This window comes from Condylura cristata, unplaced genomic scaffold (assembly GCF_000260355.1).
Source record: "Condylura cristata isolate star-nosed mole 26May11 unplaced genomic scaffold, ConCri1.0 scaffold00002, whole genome shotgun sequence".
Classification (NCBI taxonomy): Eukaryota; Metazoa; Chordata; class Mammalia; order Eulipotyphla; family Talpidae; genus Condylura; species Condylura cristata.
Window position 1 is genome coordinate 44,599,944 of NW_004567103.1, and position 15,846 is coordinate 44,615,789.

General features: G+C 42.4%; 1 protein-coding gene across 6 annotated transcripts in view; it reads right to left on the reverse strand.

Annotated features, from left to right (window-relative positions):
- The window catches only part of RAPGEF4 (Rap guanine nucleotide exchange factor (GEF) 4), a 228,259-nt gene that overhangs the window by 19,800 nt on the left and 192,613 nt on the right, over positions 1 to 15,846 (reverse strand). For all 6 annotated transcript variants that reach the window (XM_004674534.2, XM_012726839.1, XM_012726835.1 and 3 more), the window contains 8 exons: positions 14,034 to 14,184; positions 12,241 to 12,329; positions 11,485 to 11,515; positions 11,185 to 11,263; positions 10,009 to 10,155; positions 7,538 to 7,635; positions 3,369 to 3,494; positions 2,780 to 2,958 (listed from right to left, as the gene is read on the reverse strand). In XM_004674534.2, coding sequence (XP_004674591.1) covers positions 2,780 to 2,958; positions 3,369 to 3,494; positions 7,538 to 7,635; positions 10,009 to 10,155; positions 11,185 to 11,263; positions 11,485 to 11,515; positions 12,241 to 12,329; positions 14,034 to 14,184 — 900 coding nt within the window. The remainder of the gene's footprint in view (positions 1 to 2,779; positions 2,959 to 3,368; positions 3,495 to 7,537; positions 7,636 to 10,008; positions 10,156 to 11,184; positions 11,264 to 11,484; positions 11,516 to 12,240; positions 12,330 to 14,033; positions 14,185 to 15,846) is intronic.

A 15,846-nucleotide genomic window follows, 5' to 3' on the forward strand; every position in this document is an offset into this window, starting at 1 on the left:
TTAGAGCTCTATTTTCTGATCGTCATTAATATTCGCCAGGACTCCTTTATGAGAACAGGCAATGACAGATTTAATGCACTGTGTAAGTTCCACATGGGTGACCACGTTCTGCAGTTGATTTCTCTCTGCAGTTGGAGAAAGGTGATGTTTTTGGTCATCAGGGTTCAGGTTTTGAGAGGGAATTTAAAGACCTCTACCCTGGGATTGTTAAGGTAAACCCAGAGCTTGCTAAAAGTCTTGTCGGGCCTGGAGCGAAACATTTCCTGGTGTGGGAAGGGAGAAATGTCCTTGCCTACTTCCAGACAGGATAGAATGCCTCCGGCAGCTTGAGAAGGAACTGAGGAACTCCCTCTGTGGCAGCCTCCAGAGCTTCCACCAACACCGAAAGGCCTTTCATTTGTTGAAAAATAGCAGTTTACAAGTCATGATCCAAATGGTCTCAAGGAGTTTGAAACTGCAAAATAACCTAAACAATTGACCAAAGAAGAACCTTATTTTCTCTGTGTCTTTCTGATGCTGATGAGATGATGATTTTGTATTTGTACTTATGCCATTACTAGTTTTTATGAAAATCTATTAGGCAATAAGATGTAACAAGACAAAAATTTTTATTAGACTGGTGATGTGGAGCCTAGCATTGGGTTTAATTAAACAACAACAACAAAAAAAAAAAAAACCAAAAAAAAAACCAACAGCTTCTTGAAAAGAGAAAGAAGAACTCACTGCAATAAGCTCAAACCTTTTATCTCCCGAATCAATATGGTTAAGTTGACTACATAATAATTAAATGCTGCTTGGATTAACATTTTTGTAAAAGGCTAATTAAATTGTTGCATTTACTGCCTGTGTTCTCTTTACAGAGGCAGCAATGAGTGATTTTTAGATTGTCTGTATGGAAAGGGGAGAATTGTTTTCAGGAAAGTTATAGTGTCTGATCCTACTGGTGAGAAGCAGGGAGGTCTTTGCTGAGCGTGGGCAGAGGCTGGAAGGTAAGAGGTTGAAAGCATGTTCAGGCACCCACCGGGCTGAGGCAGTGAGTGTGATTATGTTATATGTTTGCCTTTGTCCTGTTATGTGATCTTGAAAATAAATGCGCAGGGTTCAAGACCTTTCTTCCTGGTCACTGTTACAAACTAATTTCATTACCCTTGGTAAGATAGGAAATGCCTCTGTCTAGGTCTCCTCATCTGTAAGTGAGGGTGGTCACACATTTGGGGCTTAGCTTCTCAAGTTCTGGGCAGGTAAACAGCTTGCTTAGAATCCATTAAAGTTACCAAAACAACAACAAAAAATACCATGTACAACATGCTATTGCCACTAGGTTTAGATCTCATTCTTGCAGACCTTCGTTTATAAAAGCCCACAATCTTTTCCAGACAGCCTGTGTAAGCAGCACAGCTTAATAACAGTTAAAGAATGTAAACCAGCTCATACCAAAGCCAATCCACTCGTTCATTCACATAATCATAAGGAAAAGATGTAAGAAAGGCACAAACATTTTTTAAAAATTGATGAGTTTTTGAAAGCCGCTCCTTGTGGTTCCCCTGTGAATGCACAGGAGCAAATCCCCCAAGGTCTTCTGGCTCCCACATATCTGTGCAGATTGACATTCTTGTTGCACTTACAACCCAGGGGAAGGTGAAGAGAGTGCACTCCTTATAATGGGAAAGCACATATTTTCCCAGTTTCCACAATCATCTCCTTCTAAATATGTGCAGGCATTTGTCCCTTGTAACAAGGCAGCTTAGTCTCCTAGGGAAAGTGTGGTGCCCTCTGAACCAGAAATTCATATGTAACGATTTTACCAAATCTTTCTTCCAAAAGGCAGCTTTTCCCAATTAAGTGATACCAGCATTTGAGTACAAAGGATTTGGATATACTGTGAAGCCCTCAAATTTTTGGCAAAATAATTCAAGGCATTTGGCAAGCTTCTATGTGTAAAATGTCAAGCAGCATTTACTTCTTTGTTTAGCTCTGGAAATCAGCCTCTGTATGGGATATAAACTACTTGGTTCAAGAAAATTGCCTAGCTGGGGTCGGTCACTTGTGCTCTCCACCTTCCTATGCTACAGCTCCCCGCATTTAGAAAGGAAAGAAGTCTCCCAGCCATGAGCCGCATTTAGCATTTTATTTTTAGCACTGTGGTGATACCAAAAACATGGAAGTAAACAGGAGGTTGTCAGGCATATCTAAATAGCAGAAGAAGATTAAATTCATGTCAGGGAGAAATCTAACTGGCCTCTGTAGTAAATAAATTGTTTCCCATAAAGTGCTGTAAAATAGAATATTTATAAGATGCTTGCTTTTTCTGATGTTTATGGAGATGATTTTCATATACCAGGTTAGCTCGCCTTCATGCCTTTCACCGATTGTATTCCGGTAGTGTTGAGTGTGCTCTTGTTCTTGTGTGTTCCCACTGCCCTCTACTGGCGGGAATGTGTTATATGCTGGCCGTTAAGGAGCCTTTTAAACAACTTTCTGCAGGAGAACTTAGCTGAAGGACTCTTTAAACTGAAGGAGGCACAAAATCTGCATAGTTCAAAACAAAAGATCACAATTTTGACTCTAGCATCAGCGCTGTAATCTATTAATTTATATATTGATGTAAAAAAACTCGGCAAAATCCCTCTTTTGCCAGACCGGTTTTTCTTAAGCCCCTGTGTTTGGTTCTTGTACTCAAAGCGATTTTCTATCTTGCTTTTCTTTTTAAGGTAGTCTAAGGGAACAAAATGAAATTGCAGCTGAAACATTTTTCCTTTTCCAAGTTAATGATACTTACTGGGCTGCAATCTTAATAAATTTTTTTAAGAGCTGAACACGTTTGCTGAGCTGGGAACAAAGGCAGATCTCAGTGACAACCCAAAACTGAATTTCATTAAATCGCCTCAGGAACAAATCCAAGTTTGCTGTGGTCCTTTTAAAATTATGCCTTCCAAATGTGTGATAGATTAGCTCCAGCTAGAAGAGAAAGGAAAACAAATGCACTTCTTTGTTTTGAAATCAAAACATCAGCTACATTTCTCTATTTGTCAAGACAAACGTACAGCAGTAAGCAAACGTGGCTATCATCACTGACCACAATCCAACCTGTGCTACATTCTGAGGGGCTTCAAAGAGGTTTGTTAACACAAGTGAGGTGTAGTTCTTGACCCTGACTCAGGAAGACATGGTTTATTGTAAATCCTACTTTTTTTTTTCCTTAAAACTCAAAGGCTTTATAATAGGCTTTATTAATAAATTCAGCATTTAACACATCATCATGTGGCCTCCACACTGCAGCACATATTAACATTTACAGTTGAGCAAGGCAGCAGATTTCATCCAGAATTGCGATGGTGCTTACGAATGCTCCCAATCCAGTCCCTTACCTCATGCACACAGTTGAAGAGTTCCCAGTCATAAATCGTCATCTGGTATGCTAAATCTTTGGAGCTCATCAGTTCAAAAGTTCCCACTGTTCCTACAGTTGGGCCTTCCTGTTCTGGCAAGGGAGTCTATGAATAAGAATGCAAAAACATACAAGAATCTCAGAACAGACAAGTACGTGAATGCTTTAAGGGGAAAGGATTCTGGAAATGCCTTCAGGAGAATTTTGAAACTTTGATTTTTTTATCCAGCAGAAAAAAATGTGCTTACTCTTAAAGCTCTCTTGTTTCAGTGACACCTTTGTAGCCATCACTGTTACTATCATCAGTTTCATGAGTGAAAAACGCAGACCCTGGCAAGCAAGTTTCAGTGTGACCTATGGGGTTCTCTTCTCTCTCTCTTTTTTTTTTTTTTGATAAATTATGAAATTTATTTATATTTCACCTTTCAAAGTCAGAACATAAAAAAATTTCACTTTCTGGAAAGTCATCTTATTAGAAATACATGAACTGCACTTAATACAAGGAAATCAGTTCCTGGTACCACCAGTGGGCCCCACACGCTTGTATTAGTTCCCTCCAATACAGGTTTTGCTAAATTTCCCTCTCAACTTAAGACTGAGGTGAGGGAGGTCTGAGTGAACTGTTTTGAGAAGTTACAGTGAAGAAGCTGACCTTAACCTTTTGGGCCCTCCCAAGCAAAAGCACATTAGAAAAAATTATGTTATCCGGTGCAGGCCCTGGATGTAGGCACTATGAACCACCGTGCTTGATTCACCCTATGCAGGACACAGAAAGCAGGATAGAAAAGCAAGTATTACAGCTTTGAAGCTAAGGAAACCAACTTAAAGTTGATGAACAGGCAGCTTCTGGAAACTGGCAGAGAATGGATTCAGGCAGGGTAGGTCTTGGATAGAAGAGTTGGTGAAGTTTTTCAACACTGGCTTCAAGGGCTCACTCTTGATACAGAGTGGCTCTCTACAGTCTTCTGCCCTGCAGCTGCTATTATAGACACATCCCTCTGCTCCCTCACCCCCACTCCCACTCTATGCTTTGCCCCTTATTTTATTCTTCAGGTTTGCTCTTTTCTCAGCCTACCTAGTTCTCTATCTCCTTTCCTTGAGACTGCATGGTCTTTCACAGAAGGAATAAATGAATCCAACAACTATAGGAAAATGCCAATATTAAGAAATATGAATTCTTACAGTCATAATGGCTGGTTGAATAGTCCTGCATCCCATTTACGGGCATAACTGAGAATTCTCTGAAATCTCTGCTTTTGCGTTTAAGTGGGTAGGGCTTGTCAAGCTTCCTTCCTCCCTGGCAATGGCAGCTGACCCTTCCTCCAGGAGGTGCCGAAGAGGCCACCTGAGCAGTGAAGTGCTCCTTTATCTCAAGTAGCAGAATTACACACCAAACTTGGGTCCTAGAGGAGGCACCTCCTTGGGCCATTTTCTTATAGATAAGCCTGTGGAAATTTCCTACAGAAGAGTCATAGCAGAGCTCCTGTGGCATCTGCAAGACAAATCTGAAGGCTGTTTTCCAGAGACTCAGAACTCCCATAGACTCTGTTCTTCCTGAAAGCAAGTTTCTTCGTAAGCCTAGATAGGGATGATTAGAGGACTAGAATTGTTACTCCCCCATTTTTTTCCAGATGAGAAAACTAAGACATAAAAAGGATATGCTGATATTCAGCAGCAAGGAACTGGCTAAGGTGAACTGCTCCCCTTACACACCCCCTTCCTTGACTCTCATGCCTCTGTGCCCAGTTCTGTAGTAGAATCTCTCATTACACTCTGGGGCCCATTATTGACTTCCTTGAGGCACAAGGGCCATGATGGATATGTATTTAAGATCATCCCAGATCCAGAACCATCTGCAAATGGCTGGAATGGTAAAGTAGGCACTAAATAAAGAGTATAAGGAATCAATAAATGGATACGAGTAGAACCAAATTATAGTCAATGAGATCTTAGTGTAACTTGCTCTGTACTAACATTGATGCTTTAATAAAATGTTGAGAGTGAAACTCCAGAATGGGAGTCCTTATCCAACCAGAATAAAATGCTGACTCTTTAATCATGTTAGGCAACACAATTCAGTGCTACAGTCTTTCAGTTCTAGATTGCTCTCATCTCCTAATTTGATGGTAGTTGTCATCCAGACAGAAGCTCCAGGACACTGGTCTCCGGGTAGATAGATGCGAGCCCCACATGAGCACACTTCTTAAGTATGTATGGATGGATCAAAGGGTTTGGCCACCATCCCACACTGCAGAGTCATCCTGCGCCCCACTCCTCCTAGAAGGACATCACTCAAAGAAATCTTTAGAAAGTCAAGAAAGTTCTGTTTTATCATTTGGTGAGATTAGATTTTAAGAGGTAAAGTTCAGCCACTCCTGAGTATGAGGACATAACTTGCAGCTCAGAGAACTGCCAGGACCCAGAGAGAAGTTAAACAAGTTCATGTCCTATGTACTTGCCACAAAGTAAAGTCCTTTCAATCCTTGAAGTCTTAAAATGGAAGACTAGCGAGAACTGTGAACTTGTCAATCTGCAGGGTAATATACCAATAAACAGAGGCTTAAAAGTCAGCATCTGCCCCACAGGGAGCTTGAGACAGCCGCAGTCTCCATCTGCTACACCATGTCATCACGTCATGCTCACTGCAGCCAAGAACCTGCCGGCCCATGTGGCAAAGCATCACCTGGCACCTCCAACTAACTATGCCACTTCTGGGGGCTTTTCCTCCCAGAGGAGGGCAGCATGACTCATTTGTATGTTTTCTCCCCCAAGCCCTCCATGGTGAGACATATTTACTTCTCAGAAAGCAATGAGTATAGAGGACTATATATATATATATATATATAAAACAGACTGTGAGCAGACCCTGGCGGTTGAGGAAAGGCCAGGTGCTCATAGGCTGAGATGGACACGGGATGAGGAGGAGAACTAACACCTTAGATAAGATCCACTCCAGGGTTCTCTCTGGTGGCACAATGGGTTAAAGCACTGCATTATGAAGCTCTCTGCTGCACTGCAGCACGAGTTTGATCCTCCGCCAGGGAGCTGACCCACATGGCGCAACAGACCGCTCCTGACCTGGCCACTGCTCCCCTCAGCAGTGTACTTCATCAGTCAGCCTGTTCTGCTCCCCACTCTGTCTCTGGTGAATCCTCTCACTCACTACACCTCTGCCTGTACCCTATCCCAGTTCTGTAAGTATAAATAAATAAATAAATAAATCTTAAAAAAAAAATCCATTCCAAGTGAGTTCAAGATACTGGAAAAGACCTTTAACTACACTGGTCTACACCAAATGTCTCCCCCCAAGCAAAAAAAAAAAAAAAAAAAAGAATTTTAATGATATTTCCACAAGATAAAGCAGAATTTTAAACTGATTCTTGATTTTCTAATGTCTGGTTTGATTGAACTTGAATGTGTTCAGGCATCATTTATGAAGTTAAACTCTTCCCCCAGAATGCGATGCAGTCTACCTCTAGTTCTTATGTTGTATTTTTAGTGCAGTGTCTCCAAAAATGGAACAAGTTATTTATCTGGCCTCTCAGTGGACCTACAGGTTATCTAAGCTGCTTTCACGCAAACAGCAATTACCTCCACCTGAATCAAAGAGCGTGGGCTACTCAGTTAGTGTGGCCAATTAGTCCTTATTCACAGAGAGCTCTTTGGGCTGTGAACAAGTGTTTTGGAGAGTCAGGTCGAACGCTAGCTTCTACTGTTTCTTATACACGGTGGATAGTTTATGCAAAACTATTTTCCATAGACTGCAGCGACCAGCCATAGTGCGTCACTATGTCCCCCTAAAGAGGATGACACACCCCATTATCTGGTCTTGAAAAAATTACTTCCATCTTGGTCTAAGTATCCAGACCTTTCATATTAGTATTTAATCGGGGGCATTTCAAGGACATGAATTACTACAAAGAGTTCAAAAAGCTATATTATGCCCCACGGCTAATTTCCACAAAAGAAAATCTAAAGTTCAGAGCATCTCAAATGAACACCTGAGGCTTACCTAAATAGACCGAAAAAGAAAAAGCCAAGGAGTACTCAAGATTTTTTAGAAACTATGTTCAATGTGACTGCAAAATTAAGCGCCAGACAAGTTTTTCTGATTGCAGACACAGCTCTGAGGAGGCCACCCACACCTACCAGTGAATCGAATTGCTCTCGCGGGCAAGCAAACAGGCGTCCGTTAATGGTGAGCGTCGTAAATACTGAAACATCATTAGGTTTGAGCACCACCTTTTCTGTGAACATAAAAAGCATGAGATTGCCTATTAAATGCATCTGAGATTTGCTGCACTGCCCTAATCACACCAACAAATTGCTAGCTCAATGAATTACTAGAACATGCAGAGCGACTGCATAAAATACAGTACTGAAGGGACCCTCTGAATAAAAAAGACATGGCATTCAGGCAGGATGCCATCAGAAATGACCACAAAGCAGGAGAGGAGACACCCGAGGGTCAATGCAGCCAGTTTTGCACTGCAACTGTAACTACACACAAACCCACACTAAGCTATTTATACAGCAAATTACATTTCCAGAAGGCACTATGGATGGAAACATCACTTTTGGAAAACAGGGGTGGGGTTGGGAGAGGTGAGTAGTTCTGAGACCTCACATGACTTTCGATGCAAAAGTTATTATTTTCACTATTCCCTAACTTGAAGGATAATTACAGTACTTAGATTAAGCCTCCTTTATTTAAAATATTCATTCATTCTATCCTTTTTTACTTAGTTCATACTATTGCTGGACACTGCTCTAGGCATTGAAGATACATTATGGAACAATAAAGAAAAAAATCCAATCTAAAGGAAAGCTCTGTCACAGTGGGGGTCATAGAGAGTGAGCAGGATAATATATCAGAGAACAGGAAGTCACGAGGAGAAAAAACTACAGCAGGAAGGAGGCTGGGAAACTTATGTATGAGGGAGAGGATACAATTTTAGAAAGAAAATCAAGGGGAAGGAAATCAGGGGCTCAGAGACAATCAATGTTGGGTAAAGACCTGAAAGAAGCGAGGAAGAGACCCAAGTAGCTCCAGGAAGAAAGTGACAGAAAGGCCAACCTGGGCAGATTCCTGGGCCTTGTGTGACTGTGACTGTGACTGGGACAGAAACGGAAGGGGATACCCTGAGTCCAGCATGTATTTAAAAGTCCTGGGCCTCCCAGGTGGTGCAGCAGGTTAAATCACAGCACAAAGAAGCTTAAGCCTCTTCTGCATGCGTTCGATCCCCGCCTGCCTGGAGGAGATCCACATGGCGAGGCAGACCTCTCCTGACCTGCCCACTGCACTCCTCAGCAGTGTACTTCGTCAATCTGCCTGTTCTGCTCCCCACTCTGGTGAATCCTCTCACCTTCCGCATCTCTGGCCTGTACCCCAGTTCTGTACAAATAAATAAATCTTTAAAAAAAAATCCTATACATTAGAGCTGAGGCATACAGCAAGGGAGGGGGCAGGAGAAAAGTAAAAACAGGGGAGGGAAGAGCACAGGTGACTGTGGTGATGGTTCACAGGTGTTGTGGCAGTGGGAGAGCCGACAAGGACTACACTGGAGGGGAGAAATCAAACTGTCCAAAAACAAACACGGATGCAAAAGAAAATAATTTCATAAAAAGATAAAGTCTGACCCTCCCTGCTGGCACAGCGGGTTAAAGCACAGCACTGGGAAGCTCAAGCCACTGCAGCATGAGTTTGATCCCCGCCTGCCCCGGAGGTGACTCCCTCCCCTGACCTGCCTATTGCCCCTCAGCAGTGTACTTCATCGATCTGCCTGTTCTGCTCCCTGGTGAATTGTCTCACGGCCCCTGCACCTCTGGCCTGTACCCCAGTTCTGTGTGAATAAATAAATAAATCTTTAAAACTAACTAACTAACTAAATAAATATGGTAGCAATGGCCCATGTGACCCTGAAGTCTCCTCAAGTGGCTCGCAAGCACAGCTCCTTGTGTAGGCTCTTGCTGCATGAGGACTGTTCCCGGACTTCTGGTAGCATAACTGTAATTGTTAACTTGCTGTCTACCTCCTTACAGGCCTGGGAGCAACTTAGGGACATGACTGTATCTAACTCATCCCCTCCAGATGTCATTATACATTTACCAGAAAATATATGATGAATGAATGAATAAATGGAATACTCTTCATTCCACTCACTGAACTGGTTCCTGTCTTCTTTTACTTAGTGGGCGAGGAAGGGAACCATCACCAGCTGGAAACAGCTAGAATAGAGCTATCTCCAACTTCAGACTTGTGGAGCTCTATGGCCTTTAGCTTGTCAAGCCTGATCCCTTCTTAGGGTCCATGTTTCTTAGAGGTCCTAAGTCTTAAGCATTTTTTTGTTAGGGTTTATATGAAAGAAGTCCAGCTGACTCTCACTCCTCAGTCCTTGTTCCGGCTCCCTCACCTGGACCACCTACCCCTTTCTGTTTTAGAGAAGGTGCCACCAGACAGGGGATATTGGACACTTGCCCAGCCTGCTTCTAACCACTTTATTTATGTTTTTATGGCAGCACGTCACACACACCAATTTGTCCCTTTGGATAAGCTGAGAAGGGTCGGGACGTGGATATTCCATTTTGCAGAAGCCCAAAGTGCTAAGGAAGGTTGTTACCTCCTCCGGAACTCATCTTGACGATAACCAGGCCCTCCCCGGAGCCCAGCTTGTCGGCAACAGCGCTGATGACTTCCTTCACGGAGGCGGCCACGGGCACCCGGATCGTTGTGTAGGTGTGGTCCAGGCAATAGACCTTAAACAGGACTATAGGGAAGGCAGTAACAACTCAATTAGGCTGGGGGTGGTCTTCAGAAGGCCAAAAGCTATGCAGATTTGCACCGTCTTGCCATTCATCATATTAGTTTGTACACATTTGTGCTCTGCCTGTCCTCCTTCTAAAACTGCCTACCCAAGCATTGGTCTAAGGCTAGCAGCACACGTGGCTGACACTCCCAATTAAGAAAACAACAGGTATTTGTGAAAACCCCACAGAGAGATCATGGCAAAATATGAGATGTCAGTTTAGACCAATTTCCCAAGTCTGCACTTGTCTCTGAACCTTTATTTTCCCAACACATCTGTAAATGGCAGCATGTCTGCCTGGGGCTGTGAACAGAAGCTGACATTCCTGCTCACTTTGTTGGCTTTCGGGGCCAGGTCACTTAGCTCAGGCAGCCTTCATTCAGCCCAGCCGGCCCTTAGGCACCCAAAGGCCCACCCGAGAACACAAATCCTGGAAGAAATTCCAGCAATTGCAATTCTTGGGTTTAGAGGCACTCTGAAGGAACGATTCAGAGTGCCTTAAGATGAAGACTTTTGCCCTTCTTATTAATTTTTCTTTGGTTATAGTTCTTTGGAGAAATCTTGAACCACCCAGAGTTCACAGCCAGCATCCGCCTGTCCCTGCTGGCTGCTGCCGAGGCTGGGCTCGGGTCAGAGCCTGTCCCGGGGCAGGAGCTCTGCTCTGCACATGACCCTGGTCCACCTCTGCAAGACACCTGAAGAGCAGCAGCTGCCTTCCCCTCAGTTCGTCCCAGAGTTGGGCAACCTTGACAACAGGTCCCTGAGAGTCTTTCTCTCCTTCTACGAAAGATGGTCATAGAGAGACAGGATCCGGAAAGTACAGACAAGCACCTCAATCCAGGCAGAGTGCAAGAACATAAATAATTGAATGCAAAAGAGCACTCCCACAAAAGCTATTTTGTAGGTCCACGGTAATGACTTAGGTGAAGGGGGAGATTTTATTCTGATGTTAAATAATCAACACAGTCAGGGGTTGGAGAGAATTCTGACCTTCATCAGAGCCACGGACAGGCTGGCGCTTCTGGGCTCGCTCATCGCTGGTATTGAACTGTTGCAGGAGAACTTTGTGCTGTGGATATAGAAAGAGCAGCAACTGCTATCAGGGAAGAGTGACTGCTGCACATTAGCAACTCAGGGGAAACGTACCCAGGAAGCAGAGTTGAGAGATGAAAACAACATATTTTCTATTTAGCAAAACAGTATTTTTAGGTATCATAAGATAATAAGTCCAGAGAACTGTCATTCTATAGGGCACAGACAATTATAGAATTTGAAGCCACCACTACTTACCTTCTTTTGTGGTGCCTTTGCATCTTCTGAACTACGAGAAATAGAGAAAGCACATTATTTAATACCACTGGGTTCTAATTTTAAATTGTGTATATAACTTTCAACTTGTGTCAGATACGAAATCTCAGCACCCCTTCAGGAGGCATGATGAGCTCCTCATTGTAATGTTAAGAGACCAAAGCTCCAGCAGACAACACGAAGATAAGGCAGATTCCTAGGAGAACTGGTGTCAAAAACCAGGGCCTGTAGCTTTCTGGGTCTATACAGTGCCAAGGACTTTCTCTAGAGTCTAATTAATGGCTCAGGGACCAACATGTGAAAACTTGTGTTTTCACTGAGGGGACACAAATATTCACTGTCAACAACTTTGGCAGGAGAAAGTGAATTTTCCAGTTCGCGAGGCCCTTCCAACTTTCCTAAATGCCACTGACCATTTTATTACTGGAGTCACTGCTTTGAACCACAGGGAGCCCAGCTCATTGAGTCAGACACACCAGAGAAGGCTATTCTCCCTCCCAGTGCTCTTCTGGCGGCTGCCCAGCAGAGAAGGCAGATCAGCAGAGTCTCAACCCTTTTGTTTGACTTCATTGTATCACCTTTGCCTATGGTCCTGTCTGCTCAAATCACAACACTGTGTGGCTGCTGAAAAACCAGCTTTCACATGTTGGGGGGCAAAGTACTTTCGGGAAGATGCTTTGATTAGAGGCAGGCACTTACTTGACAAAAGCACACCCCCAAAGCCAAGCCCTTCCTTACATTTGCTTGACAATCTTCTCCAATTCAGGCACTTGTTCCTTGAGGGCAGCAATCATCCTGGCATCATCTGATACAGACACATAAAACTCCTGTAATTGGCAAAGGTCACAGGCTTTTAACCAGAACCGCAAAAGGTATACAATTCTGTAAAAAGCAATAAAGACCTGTTTCTCTGTCATCAGCTTCACTAGCATCTCCAGACCATGTTTTCATGGACAGGAGAAAGAAAGAAAAAGGGAAAACATTACAATATGTTTAAAGTCCAGATTTTAAATGAGAAAAAGTTTTGGTAATCGCAGTGATGGTTGTATAATGCTGTGAATACAACTATTGTGGAACTGAACACTGAAAATGGTTCAAATGGTGATTTTTATGATTGATATCTTTTTATCACAATCAAAAATTTAAAAACATCAAATACGAAAGCAATGTAATGCCATTTTTGTCAAATGGTCATCTTATAATCTGTATTTTAAGAGTACTTTTATCACCTCAGTATTTTCTCAGAGGAATATTCATGTTGGTTTTGAATACTACTCTAGTATTTGTTACTGAATATTAACCACTGGTTGTGATAGAGGCAGGCCTGGTCTTGGGCATGGTACTGAATAGAGGCTGAGTCTGTGCCACTAACCCATGACCCGTGTCTGAGCTGACCAGGCAGCAGCAGGTGTGGCCTGCTCTGTGCAGAGGCAGTGGCTGCCACAGCTGATGAGGTGTGGTCGGGCCACTGGTCACCACCGAGGTTCATCCCTAGGTAGAGGCCATGAGTCAACTGATGACCCAAGTGACTATTATTCCTTTTAATCTTCAAAATACTTCATCCCTACAGTCTTGAAGGACTCTCTTCGTCCAACTTCTCTCCCAGCTTGCCAAGCCATACAATTAAAAAGCAGAGAGGAGGAAGGTTTCCTTTGGAAAATTCATTCTTGAACATACAGTCTGATAAAAGTTTAAAACAACCAGTTTGCCTTTTGCCAGCACAGAGATAAGGTACCATTTACATTGTACATAATGCATTACATGTTATATATTAATGCATACACATTATGTATTCACATAGATATATTTTAGAGGATGGAATAAGCAAAGATTAAATTTTGGGGTCAATGTTGCAAAGTGGGGCTGCAGCCATAGGAAGAAGGGATGTTCCATTTCAAGCTGGGTTTATGATGTAAATCATGTCCCTTCAAAACGATCTAGTGGTCCCAGTAATTCTTCAAAAAAAAAATTAGCTTCTTCACACTGCTCAAAAACACCTGTATTTGATCAAGAAGTCCCATAATCCCATTTCTAAGAATGTAACCAAGGACAGACATGCAAAAATGTTCACTGCACTATTATCAAGAGAGGTGAAAACTAGCAGTGACATCAATATTCCAAAAATTGGGAATAAATACTTCCATGATATAAACTACTTATGGGTCATTAGTGATTTTTACTATAAAGACTATACTGACAAGAAAAAAATCCTTACACAAAGAGAAATGGAAAAAGCAGCCTAAGGAGCCTGCAAAATGATGGGTACTGTGTGATTACAAATATAGAAAATATAGCAAGAAAAGGAGACCAAATGAAAATACATTAAAGTGCTACCAGTTATTGAATTAGCTTGGCAGGACAATGAATAACATTTTCCTTTAATTTTCTTAGAGTACATTTCTGATGAATGAACATGTTAATAAAGTCTAGAGTTTGCAATTACTGTCTCTCCAGGAGAGCTGCCATGCCTACAGGGAGCCCCTGGATCAGAGGACAAAGAGGAATTCTAGAAAGAAATAGCCCCTGCATACCTCCAGGAAAGCCAGGGCTACATCATCATCTTGCAGAAGGTCTCCATACATTGCTGCCCACTGCAAAACCAGGCGGATGACTCGTCTCTTGTTGTTCAGAGCATAATCCATTTTCTCCTGTTCTGTACCTTGTGAAGGCTGTGCGTGGTAAGTGCCCAGGAGTCAAGGAATACATTTAGCCATTTCACACTCACTTCACTGTTTTGCTCACAAAGGCTGAGAGTGACAGATCCCAACTTGAGAAAGTCTTAGCCTTCTGGACTAATGGAATTCCTCCCTTAGGCCTTCATGAAAACCCCTTCCCACATTAAGTATCTGGACCAAATGCATAACAACCCTTGCTGATTCTGAACTAATAGTTGCCCAAGGAATTAGACTTGCTTGACTGCTCTTGGACTTGTGTGATGAGAAGGGTTCTTGTGCCTAGCCCCAGTCCTCATTAGGTTCCATCACACTCCCTTCCTGTCTTCCACCTGGCCCTGCATCTAGCAGGCTGGTAGTGCCTCCTGCTTGTGTTTGGGTATCTCTTTCTGGTTCTCACCATTCTGCATGCATCCCTACAATCCTCTTCAACAGATGCATTTCAATCCATTCCATCTGAGTGAGCATTTCGTTCTGGTGGAACAGGGACTGGTGCAGAGTGCATGGGACTGCAGGAGTGAGGCAGGAGTCACCTCAGTCTACCCAGTGTTAGGAGGAGGAGTGGTTCCTGCTGAATCCCTCTTTTTATACTACACCTTTTTTTCTTGTCTGGAATCACAATTAATGCATACTGGCTGTCTATGGACTTATGACTCAACATGTTAACTAAACTACAGGTTCCTTGAGACTTGGAAGAATATATTATTTGTCTTGTATTCTGTACATGCTAAAGCGATTTTCAACTAGAAAACTTATTTTTTCATTAATATAACAAGTACTTAATTGAGTGTCTATTGTAGGAGTTACAAAGGTCCCTGTTTTTGGTATATGTGTTCATGTGGCCTGGAGCAGGGGAACATAGTATATTATTAAGAAGGATTTCATATTAGACACGCCATTCCCTTTCAGCAATTTATCATTTACATTATACATTTAAATATTAAAAAAAAAAGTCCTCTTCTGCTTTATTTTGTACCTAGAGTACCCAAGTTAAACCTACTTTATGGTCTTGATGAGCACAACACTCCCTTTCTACAAGTGAGCAACTTGACGGCATAGGAGCATAAATGACCAGAATGACATAGTAGAAGGATAGAGTTGGTTTTGAATCCAAGGCTCCTTACTTCAGCCACTTTCTCTTTGCCATCACATGATACCCCTTGCCTCATAATCGGATGCAAGGCTGGCCTTGCCCTCTCTTACCTCGAGGCTTTAAAGGCTTGGTGGAAAGCTGCCTCATGGTACTCCTGCACTGTGCTGAGCCAGTAAAGGGCCTTTCTAAAGGGACTATAAATCATCATGATCAAGGTAAATGACAGAAACTTAAAGCCTTAAAGGTTTACTGCATGTAAATAGGTTGCAAAATGGCTTTCATAAATTGAGCACAGGATTCATAAAAAAGAAAATTGCTCAACCTGTATTGCTACAATCCTCTCTGAGCTTACAATAAAAAAAAAAAAAAGGAAAGAAAGATCACTTTATGTGAAAATTATTTCTTTTCTGATTAACCCTTTGGTCTCTTGCTTGTAATGCACACATAATTCAGTTTTTCTTTTCAAGGAACTGAAATATGGGCGGTAAATTTTATCACTGTTTTTAATGGTACCTAGAAACATGGTCAGGTACAGGAAGGAATCCAAATGAGTAACTCAGAACTCAATGAAAAATATCA